The sequence below is a fragment of the Dermacentor variabilis genome, chromosome 1 (assembly GCF_050947875.1).
Source record: "Dermacentor variabilis isolate Ectoservices chromosome 1, ASM5094787v1, whole genome shotgun sequence".
Lineage (NCBI taxonomy): Eukaryota > Metazoa > Arthropoda > Arachnida > Ixodida > Ixodidae > Dermacentor > Dermacentor variabilis.
In genome coordinates, this window is record NC_134568.1 from 106,272,727 (window position 1) to 106,291,307 (window position 18,581).

General features: G+C 42.7%; 1 protein-coding gene across 1 annotated transcript in view; it reads right to left on the bottom strand.

Moving 5' to 3' along the window:
• LOC142582593 (rac GTPase-activating protein 1-like) overlaps window positions 1-18,581 on the bottom strand; it is a 90,598-nt gene that overhangs the window by 45,684 nt on the left and 26,333 nt on the right. Inside the window, exon 9 of the mRNA XM_075692472.1 lies at window positions 12,295-12,470. Within this exon, the coding sequence (XP_075548587.1) occupies window positions 12,295-12,470 (176 nt within the window). The remainder of the gene's footprint in view (window positions 1-12,294; window positions 12,471-18,581) is intronic.

Genomic DNA, 18,581 nt, shown 5'->3' on the forward strand with positions numbered 1-18,581 from the left:
TTGCATGGTTAGCTTGCTCTGGTGCGTCTATATGCGATGACTCGCGCATTGGTGCGTGCGCGCAGACGGGCTGCGGTTTGAATTTTGTTCCCCGGATGGTTTCGTCTTCTTGAGCTTGTAAAACTGATGGCTATCTCGTTACTAATCACTCAAACGGCAACCGCCTGTTACGTTTATTGCTCACAGGGGTGCACATACAAAGGATGCCGCCTGGCATGTGCTTTTTTTTTAATTTGGGGGGGACTTGCGAGAAGTAATTGCCTCTGGTTGGCGATAAGATGGAGATTAGCGGAAGTTTGTCACACGTTTTGCTTTTTCGACGGGCACACCACACATTTTTCTGGAGTGTGCTCACCTACAGAGTTCGATTATGCTATGGACGTCAGCGTAGGAATATTTGAGACTTGCAAAATATTCTTGTGTGCGCATTTTCTATGCCTTGAACTACGTGTATAACACTGCATCAAATTTGTAATTCTCATAAGTTTATTTCCTTTCTTTATTGTTATTAACAAGGACATTGTTAACATATGTTGTCTTTGGTGTCAATGTTTGTTGGCTTCTTACGATATGCTTAATAAAAATACGGGCCCCTTGGTTAACCCCCTTTCTTCTCACTTATTACATTACGAGAGCCTTGAGTCCAGCAAGATTGACACCTTCAGGTAGCATGCGTGGGTGTATTGACCAGTTGCCTTCACCCTAAAAATATCACATACTCGTGACCCCTGCGGCAGAAAGAATGTTCTGCACCCAACGCCACAGTTTGCGAGTGGTGTGCTGGCTAACACTTTCAGAGTTAGTTCTAGTAGTAATACATAAATACCCGAGAAAGTGGATGGGAAGATGGCACCACGGTACCTAAATTGGTTAGAGAATCGCAAGCGTAATACGAAGACGTGGGATCGTTCCTCACCTATGGCAAGTTGTTTTTTCACGCACCTTTAATTCCATTAATTTACAATTTCTTCATTTCAATTAGCAAGTACAAGTAATCTTATCTGTGTTGTCCTTGGTATCACTGTTTGTTGGATTTTTATTTATTTATTTTATTTATTTATGCAATACTGTCAATCCCGCCAGGGATCGTAACAGAAAGGGCATTGAAAAAGTACATTGACATACAAACATGACCAATATAAAACGGTTTAGAAATACACAATAATACATAGAATAAACTTATACATCAGCAGGAGTAAAAAAAATATATAATGAGGTTCATGCTGCAGGATTTGGGTTGGACAGAATAATTGTGCCACAAAATGCAAAAAACAAAGGTAGTAACAAAGTGATACTGACAATAAGCAAAAATAATTACTGAGTAAGCAGATCGTTTTCAACAAGTGTGATAAAGGCAGTTAGTGATGAACCATTAACAGAGCTCACGTCCAAAGCGTTCCAATCGCGTATAGTCTGTGGAAAGAAAGAATACCTAAAAGTGTCAGTACGGAATGAATACTCGTTTAGTGTGTGGGAGGGGTTATGACGCGTTTTCCTTGTTTGAGATTTCGTTATGTATCCTGAGGTATCCAGATTTAATTGGTTGTTTACGAGTTGGTAAATGGTTTTAAGGCGTGCTAGTTTTGCTCTGTTTTGAAGAGTTGGCATCCCGGCTTGTTTGAGTAGTTCTGTCGGCGAGTCTGTTAGCCTACGTTTGTTAAAAATGTACCTGAGCGCTTTTCTTTGAACACCTTCAAGTTTTTTAACCAGCTTGTTGGTGAAAGGAAACCAAACAACATTTGCATACTCTAGTACCGGTCTAACAAATGTTTTGTATGCTAGTAGCTTTATATCAGATGGTGCTAGTCTGAGGCGTCTATTAATAAAAAATAACTGTTTTAGTGCGGTTGCCATGACTTTGTTAACGTAAGCATCCCATCTAAGGTCAGAGGTTAGTAAAATTCCTAAGTATTTGTATTCAGAGACCGAAGCAAGAGGAATGCTGTTTAGTGTGTACTGGAAGAGTGACCTGTGTTGCTTCCTTGTTACAGATAATAGAACAGATTTGTCAACACTAATAGTCATCTTCCAATCTTCACACCACTTCGCTACTGCTGCTATGGCGTTATTTAAAGCTATATGGTCGATGACAGAGTTAATTTCCTGATATAGCACGCAGTCATAGGCAAAAAGTCTAATATTAGAAATGTTAGCAGGAAGGTCGTTTATAAAAATTAGGAATAACACTGGGGCTAAGACGCTTCCTTGTGGTACACCTGATGTGACATCAGCTGTTACGGATTTCTCATTATTAATTTCGACAAACTGGGTACGGTTAGTGAGGTAATCAATAATCCAGTCTAAAATTGGGCCTGTCCAGTCAGCTCTGTGCCGCACTGGTAGAAGGAATACCGAACTTCAGCACGAACGGCACAAACAAAAGTAATGTACACTGGCAGTACATTCGAACATCTACTGAAGAGAAATGCAATGAAAATGTGAAAACAGCCGAGAATGTCGCTCCGCTGACTTCCAGGATTATGATGATGATGGTGACGCGCTCTTGACTTTGGTCTAAGCTTTATTACTGCCCAGACAAAATCAACGGAAGGAGGGTTTCATTCTTTTTCTTCCTATATGTACAGTTAAACACTCGACATAACAGACCTAGATTTAACTAAATTTGCGATGTAACAAACTATTTTCATTTCTCAATTGAAGTTCCATTGAAATCCGTGTATATTTTCTCGCTATTTAACGAAGTAGTTTCGTGACGTGGTTTTGATTTGTTGAAATTTTCTGCCATATCAAACATACCTTGGAGCCTGTACGTCTAGTAATTAGTAAGTCTAGAAAAAAGACAGGCATGCGTCCTTCCGCATGAAATGTTTTTGCGGCAATAATGTCATCAAAGCATGCGCGGTGCGACGCAGCAGGCGGGAAACACTGCTCTGCCACTTCTTGTGTTGGTAAACAATTTGTGGAGGTCGTAGGGTGGACAGCAGCTCGCAGCATGCGGAGAAACAAGCTGACGATTCATTCTGCACAAGGGCAAAGAGGAGGGAGTGAAGGCGTGATTAAGCACACAATGATGGAATGGGGGATGGGAGAAGGAAGACAGGGCCCTCTCCTATTGTCTATTGGCCCTCTCCTCCTAGCACGTTCCCACACGTGGGCCATGTGTCTAGCCGAGATGATTTGTGCCTTGATATGCATGGTATTCCCACGTGTCTAGTGTTGAGACAGTGCAAAGCATTCACTTGCATTGTGACAGCGAGTGTTCGTGGTCAAGTGAGACCTGTTAATGTTTGCCTGAGCGCGCATGACACCGATAAAACTACGAACCTTACTGTGTGGTTGTCTCTTTGCTATCGCTATCAATGTTCCACCTTTCAGCGAAGCTGACTTTTTGTTTTTCTTAGAACGAATATCCGTATCTTTTACACGTTTGTTTTTAATTTGCGAGTGCCAACTGTGGGCACTAAGCACGGTCATTTATGGCGACTAAAGCCCGCACGCGCCGCGCCGCGTCTGAATGCGTATGGCATCAGGCGCAGAGGCTGCATCGCATGTTGACGCGCGGCGGCGTGGAGACCTTTCACTGCTGGGTTTCTTGCGCCTGCGCCGGAAGCTGCCGCTCGCATCACCCTCCCGACACGCCTCACGTGACGACGGCGAACCAACGTGACTTCCTGAACTATTCTTCGCGCGGCGTGCAGGCAAGCCTGGCAGGCCAGGCTGCGTGCGTTGTGATTGGAAATCCGCACGGGTTTTGGTTTTTTTTGATGGCAGCTGCTGAAGTCTTCAGCCGCAACGGGTGCATTATTAATGATATTTTCATTGCCGACGTTCGGCACCTGACAGAGCATGCAGAACGCGTAAGGCACAGACCACGCGAGTGATGCTATGCCAACGCTGCTGCAGGTTTCACCGAGTTCACAATACTGACAGTTAGCAGATTGAATCACTAGGAGTCCTGCAACATCATTTTTTAAAATATAAAAACAAATTTTAAGTTAATACTTATTGCATGCTATTGCCACCTTCAGCACATTGCTTAACGTGACTGTTAAGCGTAGGCTGGGCCCGACGAAACATGCGGTGACGAGCGCGCGGCAACTCCAGCATCGTTTGGGTGCACGCCCTCTTTCTCCGCCGGGCGCGGCGCGACGTCGAGTGAGCGCGGTGCGTGCGGACGCGTTCCAATGCGTACATCTGGTTGGGGCTTTAGATTTACGGCACCACGTGATGCAACACACATACCGTATTTACTCTCCTAATGATCACACTTTTTTGTAAAAAAAATTGACGCAAATTCAGGGGTGCGATCATAACGAGAGTTAAATTTCCCACAAAAAAAAATTTTTTTTTTCATCCCGCATTTGCTGTGGGATGACAACAGGTCAACAAATAGGCGGCTGCCGCTGTATGTAATGCGGGACACTAAAAGAAAAATTGCGGCCGGCGGAGCAAGCTGAGCACGCTGAATGAGATTTTTTTTCTTCTTGCGAGTACATTACGTGCATTGAAACAGTTTCTTCCGTATCAGTAATGAATATCATTAATATTGGCAAGTTTGCGGCAATAACGTAGCCATGTCCACTTTGAGGGGACAGAAACAGTTGGGCGCGCTTAGCTGCCAGTGACATAGGAACACATGGCGGTCATGCTGCGGAAGCTGCGGTATTTGTCTTCACTACTATCTTAATACAGCCCGTTTCCGCTAAGGGTGGGCGAATATCTTAGCTGTATTACAAGTGTCGGCGTATGAATAGGGTACACTTCTAACGTATCAGTGTAAACGTGGCTGCTATCATTGCCGCTCGCGATTTGTTGCGTACCCACGAGTGCAGACAAGAAGAAACGAAAGGCACCTTTTTTGTTGTTGACCATAACCATTATAAAGCCTGCACATAATAAAGGCAAGTTTGGTTGTAGCTTTCTTTTTGTCGTGGAAGTGCGGAAAGTGATGAAAGGAATGAAATGGGGCATCTGCTTAAGAATATTTGGTGCGTGCAGACCGCTTGGTTTGTCTTGAAGAGTCGGTCGTGTAGCATTCGATAGATGGTAAGCGCGATCATTATTAGCTAGAGTTGGCACACAACATATCGCTGCGGCAAGTTTGGGGTACAATCATTACACGGGAAATTAAAAAAAAAAAAAAAAGAATTTAGATGACAAAATTTGGGGTGAAATCATTACGTGAGTGCGATCATTATGTGAGTAAATACAGTAACTCGGACGCTGTGAGCCACGTCGATGCATTGCTCTTGGCATGATGTGCATCGCACGTGCTGGTGCTCATAAACTTGCTACTATGGCCCGACGTCCTTGCAATTTTTTGTATGAGTGCTTATTAACAAGATAATATCCACCAGAAATGCTCTATGAAGTTAATAAGTTATTACTGCTGAAACTTTAAAACCTCAAATGAAAGAAATCTGTAATTTAACAAAGTTTTTTGCAGCAAGTATAACCATTATATCGAGGTTCGAGTGTATTTGGTGCAGAATGGTGCAAAGGAACACTCTTGGCACAGCTGTTCCACCACTCGCATGTTACTCAGGATCTCACTGTGCAGTAATTTACTGCCACTTGCACAAAGCCATCTAACGAGTAAAACTGCTAAAAAAAATTGAAGCGAGACATTTGCCTAGGAGAGGCAAAAGAATATTGTGCTGCACTTGAAAAAAGAAATGAAAGAAAAAAAAAAGCATTTGACAGCCATTTTCTTTGGCTTCACAATGAAGAGATTCACTGACACAGCTCTTTTCACACCATTTGTCAAAACAGTTTCCAGATGCACGGTGCCTTACCTTTGCCATTTCCTCACTCATCAATAAATTAACAGAGCACGACCTCAAACAATGCCTGTAAGGGCTTCCTAGCAGCATAAGAATCTTAGAGGCTAGATAACTTATTTTGTCAGTTTGCAGGCAATTTCAATTTGGGAGAAAACATGCTCTTTCCCATGGCACTTACAATTGCACTTTTTCATGACTTCTCCGCATATAAATCATTCCTTATTACAGGAGAAAGGCTGAGGTTAACATATATTACAGTCTCGCCAAACTTGATGTACATTTATGCACTTTATTAGGCGAGATTTTGAGAGATTATTTAATATCATAAAATGTGACATATATGTCCTGTTTAGCTATGTTACTAGTCGGATTACAACTACAGTCTATGCTCGTTAAAACGGACCCACGGGCAACAGACTTTCGGATATAACTGACCATATTTCAGCCTTAGTTGTTCTACCTATTTGATTAATGCAACGAAGTTTGCTTTTAATAGACCATGCTACAATGGACTATCGGCTACAGCTATGAAATTAGCACCAATTTTTTCTCAAAATCGGGCGTATAAAACATACTTTTGCCGTGTCGGCACGGGCTGACAACTGACTCGCGAGGGTCAGCCGATGATTGCGGCTCAATATTACGTGCGCGAGAGAGGAAGGCAGGGTGGTAAGGCGCAGTCTTCTTTTGCACGTGAGGCAGCGGCGGAGTTCTACTCTGGTGGTCGCTGCTTACGGCACAGCCGCCGTATCTTGAAAGCGATCTGCAATGGGGACAAAGTGTGTGCCCATGTGTACGCCGTATCTTGAAAGCAATCTGCGATGTGAACGAAGTGCACACCTGCACAGACTTCATCTTCAAAGCGATCTGTAATGTGGGCAAGGGGCACCCAGTGCCAGTGGCTTCGTATGCGCTGTACTTTCGACGTTTAGTTTGCGTTGAAGCGAGAGACAGCGCGAAGGTCAATTCACTTGCTGCTGCTGTCGCGCTTATCTTGCTTAATTTGCTATCGCAATCGATGCTTCGCCTTTCGGGTGAAACTGCAACTTTTTTTGTGTTTCTTTTTTGCTTTGGACATTTGTCACTCACTCTTTGCAATAAAGTCGTTAGGTATCGTGACGAAAGCTTCGGAAGTGAGGCATTTCGGATATTACGGACTTCGGATAAAACACTTTTTTTTTTTTCGGATTAGTATCAGGGTCCGTTGTAACAAGAGTTAACTGTAGTACACGTACCACCTTCCCAGCAACAAGCCCTTTCAGCCGAGTATATCAATGGCATCTCACACAAAGTGCCATTTGTGAAAAATCACCTAATCCTGCAAGGCCAGCAGGTCATTCTAATGGCATCTCTGAATGATAATTTCATAGAGGTGCACAACTCGTCCACGTCGTATCTTCAGCCAGTGGCTCTGCTCCCCACGATAATGATAAAGCTGGAATCACACGCTGGATGTTATTGCGGACAAATCAGTCCCATGATATGCGATGTGAATTGAATCGGATCACAGAACAGAAGGAGCAGCCCTCGCTTGGGCAATGGCGATGTTCCAAACATGACCAAGCAGAAAATCCAGATGATTTGGCTCACCGCCGTATCGCGAAGCACTTTGGTGGACTCGGGGAGCACCACAGCAACAGGTGATGTACGAGTTTACTGGTGCCGCGTGTGCAATTCGCTAACTATTAATGACAATTGGAGAGTCGTAAAGATGAGGAGAATGGGTGACCATGAAAGAGGGGAGAAGGGAGCTTCAACATGTAGGGGTGGGGAAAGGGTGGGATTCCCTAGGATATAGCCAAACTTTGAATGGCAGAGAGCCTTGCCTTGAGGTGTGGCTTCATGTCAGCACAGTGCACGCTGCCATGAACCCACACTTCAAGGTGGAATTTGCATATAACCCACATCCACACTTTACTACGAATTTTTTTGAATTTTTGGTGAAGGTTATACATGCAAAAATATGATATTGGAGCTAAATCTGGGGCCATTACATTAAATTTGAGCTTGAATTATGCAGCACATGTTAGACTGCACGCGTCTGATAGCTAGTTGGCAAAGTGTGAGGACATTCCGTGGGTGTAAAAAATGTGTATTAGTTTTTTTTACATTGCACTTGAATCATACAACAGTCTGACAATAGTGCTGGGTGAAAAAACGCAGTGTGTTCTACGTGATCAATGTGCGCAGTATACACAGTCTCATATTCGCATGTGCATCTTGGCAGTCAGCCCAAGATGCACTCACACAGCAATGGGTTTGCTTGGCGCATACAAGGTTTCAGAATGTTTCGAAGCAGATGACACAGCAGTGGCCCCACACTTCTTGACATAACACAAGCCATGGCAAAATGGTAGTCACTGTTGGAGGGAGGAGAGAGGCAGTGATTTCGAATTTAAATTTACGTGTTGAAATGTGTGCCAACAGATAAAATTTTATTTGCGTGTGCAGTAGAATTTATTTGACTCTGGTTAATTTGGTTTTCCAGTTAATTCGTCCTGACCGAAGATCTCAGCCAGTGCCCATACGTTTCTATGGGACCAAACATTCATTATTTCGGTCCTGAAATTAGCCTTTGCAGGATAATGCTAACTGCCAAATCTTGTAGTGGCAGCATCTGTCTTGGAAGTCCATGGGGTAGAGTGAATGTGTCAAACACACATGATCTGCTGTCGAAAACGCTTATTTTCGGTCTTCCCCAAGAAGATTTCGAAGAGAAAACGGTAGCTCACAATGAATTGTTGCAGTATTTACCCCATTCTAAAGCACACCTTTTTTTTCTTTTTTCACTTATACGGACACTCCAGGCCCATTTCTGCCATCATCGTTGCCGCGCACCGTATGCTATATGTGAGAGTGAAGCTTGTGAGAGTCACCCAACGGGAGCGGCTCAATCTTGTGTGCGCAAGAGGAGGAAAGCAGGGAGGAAGCTCGCTGTCCTCTGTAGTGTGAGGCACCGGAAGGACATTCTACTTCGGCAGCTGCTTCGTGCAGAGGCCTCTCAAGATTCCTTGAGAGGCCTCTGCATGCTGTTAATTGGGAAGCTTGCAACATCATCATAGAATGTTTATGCCCCAATTCCACGACATAAAATGCTTTAGTTTTTGCTAATGGAATAAGTACTAAGACATTAGAACGGTTCACAATGCGATAAATGAATTAAAGGTGCAGAAGTTTATAAACACACACACACACACACACACACACACATACATATAGATACCGTTGTAAATTCACTTTCCCATTATAAGCTGAAATAAACATCCTTGTTTGCTCAGTTGAAACTAGAGATAGATGCACTGCAATGAACTCACTCCTGGCAGACCTTTGCTGCTCTTTATTTTGCAATTAAATTGACAATGTTATTGAGGTACAATCATGGCATTATGTAAGCACAACACTGATATAAGCGACTGCATCTACAGTAATGTCTGCCCTCGCCACCTGTGTGGCCTCTCCATACTAATGGTAATTTGTTCTGTGCATTCCTTTACTTAAAAATGCCTGTGCCTTCAAATGTCACATAGGTGTTAGATCATGTGACCTTTAGTGAGCTATTGGCGTTTGTTTCCTTGTTTTTGTTTGCTTTCTCATCCTTTCCGATTCCCTCGACCTCAATTATACGCTTAGAATCATCTCCCTGGCTGGCAACAGAACAAACTTTCCAACATTCAAACATTAAGTTATCTTTCATGTTAAGCTAGTGGCAAAAAGTAGCACCATATGTTCTTGGCATTCGAGAGAATTGTACGCGTTGCAGAATGAACAAGCGAAGTGGTCAGTCTAGGCTTGGGCCACAATCCTATTTGAAATTGTTCCAAAGTCATTTGATAAATGCAGACTATCACTATGCCCTATCAACTGTAAGAAGGCAACACGCTGTGGTTCTTAACATCATAAAGCCCGATCGCCATACCAGATCAAATAAAATAACTTGTTGACATTTATTTCTGGCCATTGGTACAAAGAAAACAGTGCAACGATAATTAAGTAAAAATGGATTAGTATAGTAATGACTTAATTAGTAATTGATTTGCTGAACTATTCACAACTGAAAACTCTCTCTAGCATATCAAAAACGCTAGTATGGGTTCTATACTGGGTTACCTGCACTCAGTGTTTAGGCACCAAATTCAGCTTATCAAATATGTTGGATTTGCGGGGCTAATAGACAGTGATAAAGTGCTGTCGAAGAATGATGACAGTGGACATAAGGCAAATAAAGTTCCATTCTGTGAAGGTAAAGTTTGCTGGTTTTGTCTTTTTCTTATTGCCAGAAATTGAAGGCATGGTACAGTTTGTTTTCTTGATAAAATATTGAGTGCATGTTCAATTTTTAGTTTGCTTAGAAACTTTAATGTAATTTTTATACTTCGAACTCGTAAAAACTGGGTGAGCATTTGATTCGAGGTCGTTTTAGAATTGATGAAAATACATACTATGAATCAGCGGTATGTTTCAAAGTTTTGTGTATTGTTTCATTTAGCCTGCTGGATAATTAGACCAATTTCGTCAGTCCAGTCAGTCGAATTAACGGAAGTCTACTGTATAACCACATCAGCCCCTCCACTCTCAGTATACCATCCATGATAAACTGAGAATAGTAGAACTACCATGTCATGGCTCCTAGAAAAGTTAGTTGGTGCCTTACATTGGCGGCACTGGAGGAGTGCTCCGAAACAAACAAAGGTGCCATAAATTAGTATGTCCCTTGGAACCACTGGACTCAATACTCTTATAAATAGTTGCTTATGGGTATCAAAATTCCAGAGCGACACACAATTTATAATGTATAACTTGGTTCTAAGATAATGGCCAAGTAAGGTGCCACACACGTAACGCAACTTAGTCCAAATCATTATTGGAAAAAATAATGGAACAAGAGAACACACTAAATGATGACACTGCCGCAACAAACACACAGGAGTCTACATTGTAATTTTTCACTAACATACTTGGCACATGTAACATGAATACTTCACCCACCATGGCTCTGAGTGGGTGATCTCCTAGGGCTAGATCTAGTAAGCATAAATACCCAAGTTAGTGGATGGATTGATAGCCGTCGCCGTGGCACAATTGGTAGTGCAACAGACGCGTAATGCAGAAGCTGTGAATTTGGCTTCCACCGGCGACAAGTTATCTTTGTCCACTTTCATTTCCCTTTTCTTCATTATCTTGTACATTTCAGTTTTAACAACAGCTAATTCCCCCGATGTTTTCCTTGGCTTCATGTGGTCATCGCACATGTCAAGAAATTTTGGAGTGCAAATGCAATAAGAAGTGCTTTAACATGTATGTATATAGCGCGTTTCAAATATTTTTGTTCGTGCTGATTTTTAGGCATTCTTGTAGTGTGCAAATATTTGGATTTCCAAATGGTAATTTCGAATATTGTTCTATTCGATATTTGCTTCAAAAGGTGTACAATGATCGGTTTCCTATATTCAGCTTCGCCGCAATACAAGTGTGTTATGCGGTGAACCATATTTGCCGTGCAGCGAAGCATACCAAGGGTGGAAAGGGACACTGACAGGGCTTAGTACACGTTCCTTGTGTGCACATGCCATCTCTGGTTACGGTATGAACACCGAGACATCTAACCAGAATAAAAGCACTGGTATGGAACTATCTTTTGTTTACATTTTCTGTAATTATTGCAAAAGTCTACATTGTTGATTTGTGCGTTGTTTTACTTTTGTGTTCTTATTCACTTCCTACATGCACAAAGGTAGTTGCATCATGCTTTGCCATTCATTAAATTCTATGTATCCTTGACATTTGAATGGAATTGAATTCTGGGGTTTTGCATGCCAAAGCAATCATTTTGATTATGAGGCGAGCCGTAGTGAGGACACTGGATTAATTTTGACCACCAGGGGATTTTTAACATGCCCTCAAAGCGCAAGACACAGGCGTTTCTGCATTTTGCCCCTATCAAAATGCAGCCGCTGCTGCCAGGATTTGATACTGCGACCTTGTGCTTAGCAGTGCAATACCATAACACTAAGCCACTACGGCGGATGTATCTGACATTAGTTAACGAGTTCTACCAAACTAAATTTTGGTCCCATTGTTCCACAGAACCAAGTCATAAATTCCAAGATACAGTAGTTCCTATGCATACAAGTTTGCAGCCACTTCTCTGCACAACAGCTATTCAAAATTCAATTCGTACTCAAAATCTACTATTTGCACATGCTTACATCTTCATGGGGTGTGCAGTTGTACACAGTGGTGCCAGTAGTGGATGTGCGCCGGGCCAAAATTGCACAATTAGAGTACAGATAAATAATGGTCATGCATTGTTCTAAATGGGCATGACTGTTTTTGATAGCAAGCACTGTCTGAAGTTGAGAGCTCAGCTTTAGAATGTATTATCAGGCCCATAGTTCAGCAATCTATGGTGGGACTGCCCAGTGAAACTGACTAGTACCGTGGCATTCCATGCTTTCTACATGGAAAATGGTAAAAAAATTTTCAGCCAGCATGAGAGGCTGCACATTCACATAAATTGAAGCCAACAAGTTCAACTGCAAAAAGCGTTTACCGATAGAGTCCAACATCTCGCAGCCCTCGTCTTTCCACCTCTTGTATGCAGTGGATAACAAGAGCAGGTACCATTGGAGGCATGGATGGCACATGATCAGAGATAATTGTGCCCCGGCGGCCTGCAGCTCCCCCTTGTGTAGGTGTCTGGCTGGCCGTAATGCAAGGCAAAGGTACCTGTTCAAAACAAGTCACATAACACATGATGACAAAGCCCAACGATAACGGCTTTGCAAGCGGCGGAGTGCACACATCCAGGCCCACATTATCATGGACGCCCATCATGACAGCCTCTGTCAGAACGCACCCAGATTGGTTCATGTAGCAGCAGCAGTCATGTAAATCCAGTTACAATGAAAACTGTGGGCCCACTAGGCTTGCACACACTGGCAGGTGGCTGCAATGTGCCAGAGCTCATCAAATGAAGTTCCCACTTGGCAGAGAACACAGAACATTATACAATGAAGTTCCATTGATACATTCCTCACTGTTGCATTTTCCCGACTGCTATGTCATTTTCATGGCGCTGACCTAAATCCCATTGATTGCCATGTAGTGTCATGTTCCCACTTCATACGTTGCCATTCTGTACTATTCCTGCATCTTGCGTTGCGTTTAACGCAGCAGTCAGGAAAATTTAGTGCTGCAGAGGGAAATTTGCTCTCGCACATTGCAACAAGTGACCAGAATATCGAAACACTTGAGTTTGAATAAGCGACTGAAGTTGCACAAGCCAGGTGCTGAACAAGCATCGGAAGAAAAAGTGTACAGAGCAGTCGCGTTAGCGAAGCACCCGAAAAGGTGTGCAGCAGCTGAAACAGGGAACCATACACACCCGGCCACACCTGCTGGGCACAGGCTACATTTATTTTGGGGCCAGCAAAAGTATCATATGCGTTGCATAATTGGTCATTTCTCTTTAATAAGCTTCGCCCCAATAAAGAGATGTTATGAGGTGAAGCCTACACAAAATATCATAGTGAAGCATATGAAGATGGGAAAAGGGCCACTGTCACAGGATACAGTATGTGTTCCTTAAATATAAATGTGCACATGCACCTTTCGCTGGTCACAGTACGAGCACCGTGACATCTAATAACTGTACTGGCAGTCATTCAGAGCTGTCTATGACAGTGCTGTGGTAATTCATGCCCTTCCTCACTGTTACATTTTCCCGGCTGTTAGGTTTTATTTATGTAGTCCCTTGAAAAATGCATTAATAGAGTTCTACTGTACAAATATAATTACTCAATGGAATGATTTTCACAAATACACAGGCAAAAACAAGCAATGCCATGCATTTTATGCAAAAGATAAATTGACTTTGGGTGGGCATGATCAACGGCACAGTGAAGCAAACAAGCAGGAGCAGCACTGTTTTGTCTTGCAAGTCACCTAACGAACAGCACGACTCAAAGTGTGGAACTCAAACTATGGCTGACAAGCAATTTGTTAAGACTTCTCAATTCAACAACACAGTACAGCTGCCACCACTGTTTCAGTCAATCAGAGCCTCCTACAAGGATTAATCTTCATGGGCATTAAACTATAAGTCCCCTTAAAAATATTTGAAATTGACACACTTTTGGTATCAAAAGGCTCCTAAAACCTCCTCTGACATATTTAACACCTAAATAAACATACGCATCATGCACAGAATACTGCGACGATCATCTTTGGCCAACAGGGCAGTATTATGCGCTGTGGAAAAGCCGCAAACTCAAGTAACAATCCTGTGCTCCTCTCCAGGCTTTTCTGGCCCCTTCTTAGCATGTCATAACACCAGCAGGGTTCTGTGCATGACACGACTTGAGTAAAAGTTGTCAATTGGTTGGCCAACCAGGTACGACACTGCCAATGTGACAAGAGCTGGCTGTGTGCTCCAAAAAGGAAAACGGTGCACCCATTGGGTGCTACCGATTCCTCAGGGAAGCTTCCATTTAGTCGGTGTTGTGCGGAGGGTGATTAGGGGTAGACGATGGAGGAGCCTTTTTTCTGGTGTTGATGTGACCCCGCACAATGCGTTGGCGGGCTAGTTGGTGCGAATCCACGAATACCTTGTTTAGTGCAAAACGACAGGCACAAGAACGACGACCAGGACAAGGCGCTACTCTCAACTTTGAGAGTAGCGCCTTGTCCTGGTCGTCTTTCTTGTGCCTGTCGTTTTGTGCTAAACAAAGTATTCATTGATGTGACCCATAGCTTTCGCTGCACTGCATGGAGTTTGGCGAGTGTGCAGAGAGTAGGAGAAAGCATATATGGGGAGGGCAGCGAAGGTGAAGGAGGAACCTTGATGGCTGCATAGCGGTTCATCAAATGCCTGTAACTTTGCTATTACAGCACTTAAAAAAAATTCTTGTGGCTGTTATATGTTCTTTGTAGACTGATACACAGCCAAAACTATACAATAAATTTTCGAGGTCAGAGTTTAAGCAATTTAGTGCGCAAAGCAGTTTGAACCTGTTCCTATATACAAGCTTAAACGTTGGCTCTTTCCGCATCACTGACACAATCAGAAAGACTTGGCTCATCTTCAAATTGCTTGGTCTTACAAGGAGCCCATTTAAACCTCACTCAAGACGTCACATGGTGCCAGTATGAGGTCCCACTTCCTCACCCGATAGCCCCATTGCACGACCAGAAAGTGATTTCTCCCCAGCTGTGAACAACTATGACATTGCAGTTAATGTGACTTCGCAAGCTCTGCATGGCTAATTTCTTCCTGCTGCCCTTAGTTAGCATGCCACTAGCCCTCAATTTAGCCCATTTTTAGCGACTAATTACTACTACGATAACTACCAAACAACCTTAAATTTTACATTCCCATCTCCACTTCATCTCTCTTAAACCAAATCTTATCTCCATATCTCTCTTAGCCGGGCCACGAGAAAGATTGAAGAGTGTGCACTCTGACGATTACACAACATTGTGATGTTAGCAATATTCAAACATTACCAATACTCAAACAGTTTCCTAAGGGATTACTGCTTTGTGTAGCAACTGATAAAATAGATCTAAAAAAAGGAAGGAAGGTTGTCAGTGCACCATGCTCTCATGAATTGAGAATAATGGTGTTGGTGTTTGTTTTACCAATTCTGTGAATCCTGAAAATTATATGCCAAACTCTTTAGCAGCAGAAGTCTGAGAACTCTTTTTTTTTTTTTTTTACAGGAGCAGTGCCATCTTTAGCTGAACATTCAAATTCAATCTGTCGTCAATGCATAAGAATGTGTGCTACCGCTGGTGCGTGTTCATTCAACCTCGTAGCTGGAAGAAAATCCACTTGTAATTACTTTATTCAAAGGCATGTGCAAATGCTAAATTGGCCACAGGGAGCATCTCATTATGCTAAATGGTGTTGTGCATAAATATCAAGACATGAACTACCACTAACAGATGTGCATAAGTGCCTCAAATACCAAGTGTCAATGTTGAGTAAGTAGGTAACTATTCGTGCTAAACTCTTTCAGTGCCGCTGACTTACCAGCATGTTTCTGTGTTTCTGTTCCACCATGTCACTGACATACCCATACATTTTTTTTATCTCTAGTGAGGACCATACTAAGAGTACATTTGCTATTATCAGTCACATTCCTCTTCTGAATAACCTAAAGTAAAGCGTTGTGTTCGTTTTATGTTATCTGAGAAAAGAAAAAGAAAGGAAACAGACACTAGAGGTGCGTCCCTTTTCAAAAATCCCAAGACTGAAAGGATGAACATTTCAAAAACCTCTGAAAGATTTTCAGCCTTGAAATAATATATATATATATATATATATATATATCCTCCTGAGACCCCGCTATGGGGATTTGTCCAATATATTGGACATTCAGATATGAGACAGTACTCCTGTGACAAGGCTTTCATCCTCATAAAACCACACTGTACAACTTATTGGACACCTGCTTGCGCCATCTATGCAGCATTGATGAAAATACATCGTTCAAATTCCCGCCGAAACAGTTCCACAATGGCGGCATTAAGCGGCGCGGCGTTTTACGGCAGCTGCCGGAGAAGCAAGCACTGTTTCTCGTATTTCTACCTGCTTTTAGTGCATATCTTTGATTTTATATTAAAGTTGATACAACAGCGTACGCGCAGAATACAAAATTTTAACTATTCGCGCGCTTACCTTTTTTTACTCTTCCTTTGATTTCGCGTGTCCATTACGTTGGACGCTAGGACTCAACCCGGTTATTTTGACCGCGCTTTTTCAATGGCCTTGTTATGAACAGTAGGCGAGTACTGATGGCGTTTAGCGGCTTGCGGACGAAATTGCGTCTCTTTTTTTCTTCGGGGGACCGGCCTCGCGTGTCTTATGAATTATTCCAATAACGTTTCTTTTTTCAATCCATGGCTTCGATCCGCAAGACACCTACTGTCGCAGATGGTCTCGTAAGGCAAAAATATCAATATCCCTCTACCAGATATTGTTCGCATGTACAATTTCAACATGGGCGTTGTTGACAAGGCAGACCGAATGATAAGTTACTACAGGATAAAAGCAGGCGTGAACAAGTGGACAATCAGAGCCATCTTTCACCTCGACATTGCCCTCAACAACTCCTGGGTGCAGAACACGCGGGACATACGCTCCCTAAAGAAACAGCGGAAATAAATACTCAAATATATGCAGTTCCACCAATCTGTTGCTGAGGCTCTCGTGGCTCAAGGGAAGAAGCAGGATGAAACGGAGAGTGAGAACGAAGCCGAGTGGCATCCGCCATCAAAGCAGGCTCGGCTGTCTCCTCGAGAACAGCAAGAAAAGAGCACTACCCACTACTCAATACTGGCAGACACTGCAAACACTGCCCGTTGCAGACTACAGGGCTGCGACATGAAAACAAAGTTCTTTTGCACCAAATGTCGGCTCTTCTTCTGCATCACCAAGGACAAACAGGTGTTTTGAAATTGCCCACGGGAAGTGAACACAAGAGCGAAATTTTTTTTTGAGCAGAGGAATGCTCTTCTTATGTACTTTATTGAATACTTTGCCTTTTGAGTTGTTAAAATATTTTTGCACATGAGTTTTGCGTAATATCCGCGGTATGTCATTACGTGCGCCCTGGGTGAAGAAAGACCGGGTAGCATCCCAGTGTCCAATATATTGGACATCGCGCTGAGCTGAAATTATCACGGCTATTGAAAAAACATTTAACACTTTTCACCTTCATAACCACCCTGATTTATTCTGAAAGTTTGGTAAAAATCTGTGCACCCAAATGCATCCCGGGTCTCAGGAGGATATATATATATATATATATGTTAACCTTCAAAGATAACAATAAGAGCTAGATTCGCAAAACCGTTCTCAAGAAGAGTGAAAAAAAAAAAGAAATGTCCGCTCCTGTTCCTAATGTAGCTGCATAGCCCAGGGAGCAAATTTGCGAACACGAAGGCAGTGGAGTCCACATCTCCATAGTCATCAGCGGGCACCGTATGTGAATGACAGGAATGCTGGAACACTTTGTGGCTAGTTGCGCCTTTACAGTCTTCATTCTTGTATTTATCACCGCACATAACTCCGAGTTGGCTGTGTGTGCCTTCATAACTGCACAGTTACCGTCCATGATTGTGTCAATAGTGACCGCAGTTTCGTTTTGGCTTGGTGCAATAGCTGCGTGCGTAATGCCACCAACATGGCAGAAGCTATCGAGGGTGAAGAGTGCCGACTACATCACGATGGATGGACCATCTGTTGGCGACCAGCTCACTAGCGAAAAAAATAATCGGGATCTGCAAGTGGTAGTGAAAAGCGTGTCTCGGATGAAAACGCGCACTGTAGCTGCGCTGAGAAAGAAGTCGCGACATGAGAATTGCAGCTTCCGCACTGCTTTTCTGCAAAGTAGAAACAGGATTTGCAGATTAGTTCAGTAAATAAAAGGATGTTGACGTACTAGTAGGCATCTGTTCATTGTTTTTTTGATACTCTCGATAATGCTACATTCAGTTAATTCGGACATTTCTTGCAGCCTTGTGAAATCCGAATTAACATTTTACTGCATATCAAAGCATAATAGCTGTACTAGAGGCAAGTGTAAAGAGTTGTTAATGACTATTTAATTTAGCATTTTGCTATGAGATTCACAGATCATTAAGCCATCACACATACTGACATTCAAATTTATCCGCATACATCCAACGCCCAAGTAATTCATCAGGTGGTTCTTGTTCTGTGCTTGGGGTGTAGTGGTAATTTTTGTGCATTTTTAATATATATACACATATATAGTTAAAGCTCGATATAACAAACTTTGATATAATGAAATTCTCGATATAATGAAGTAT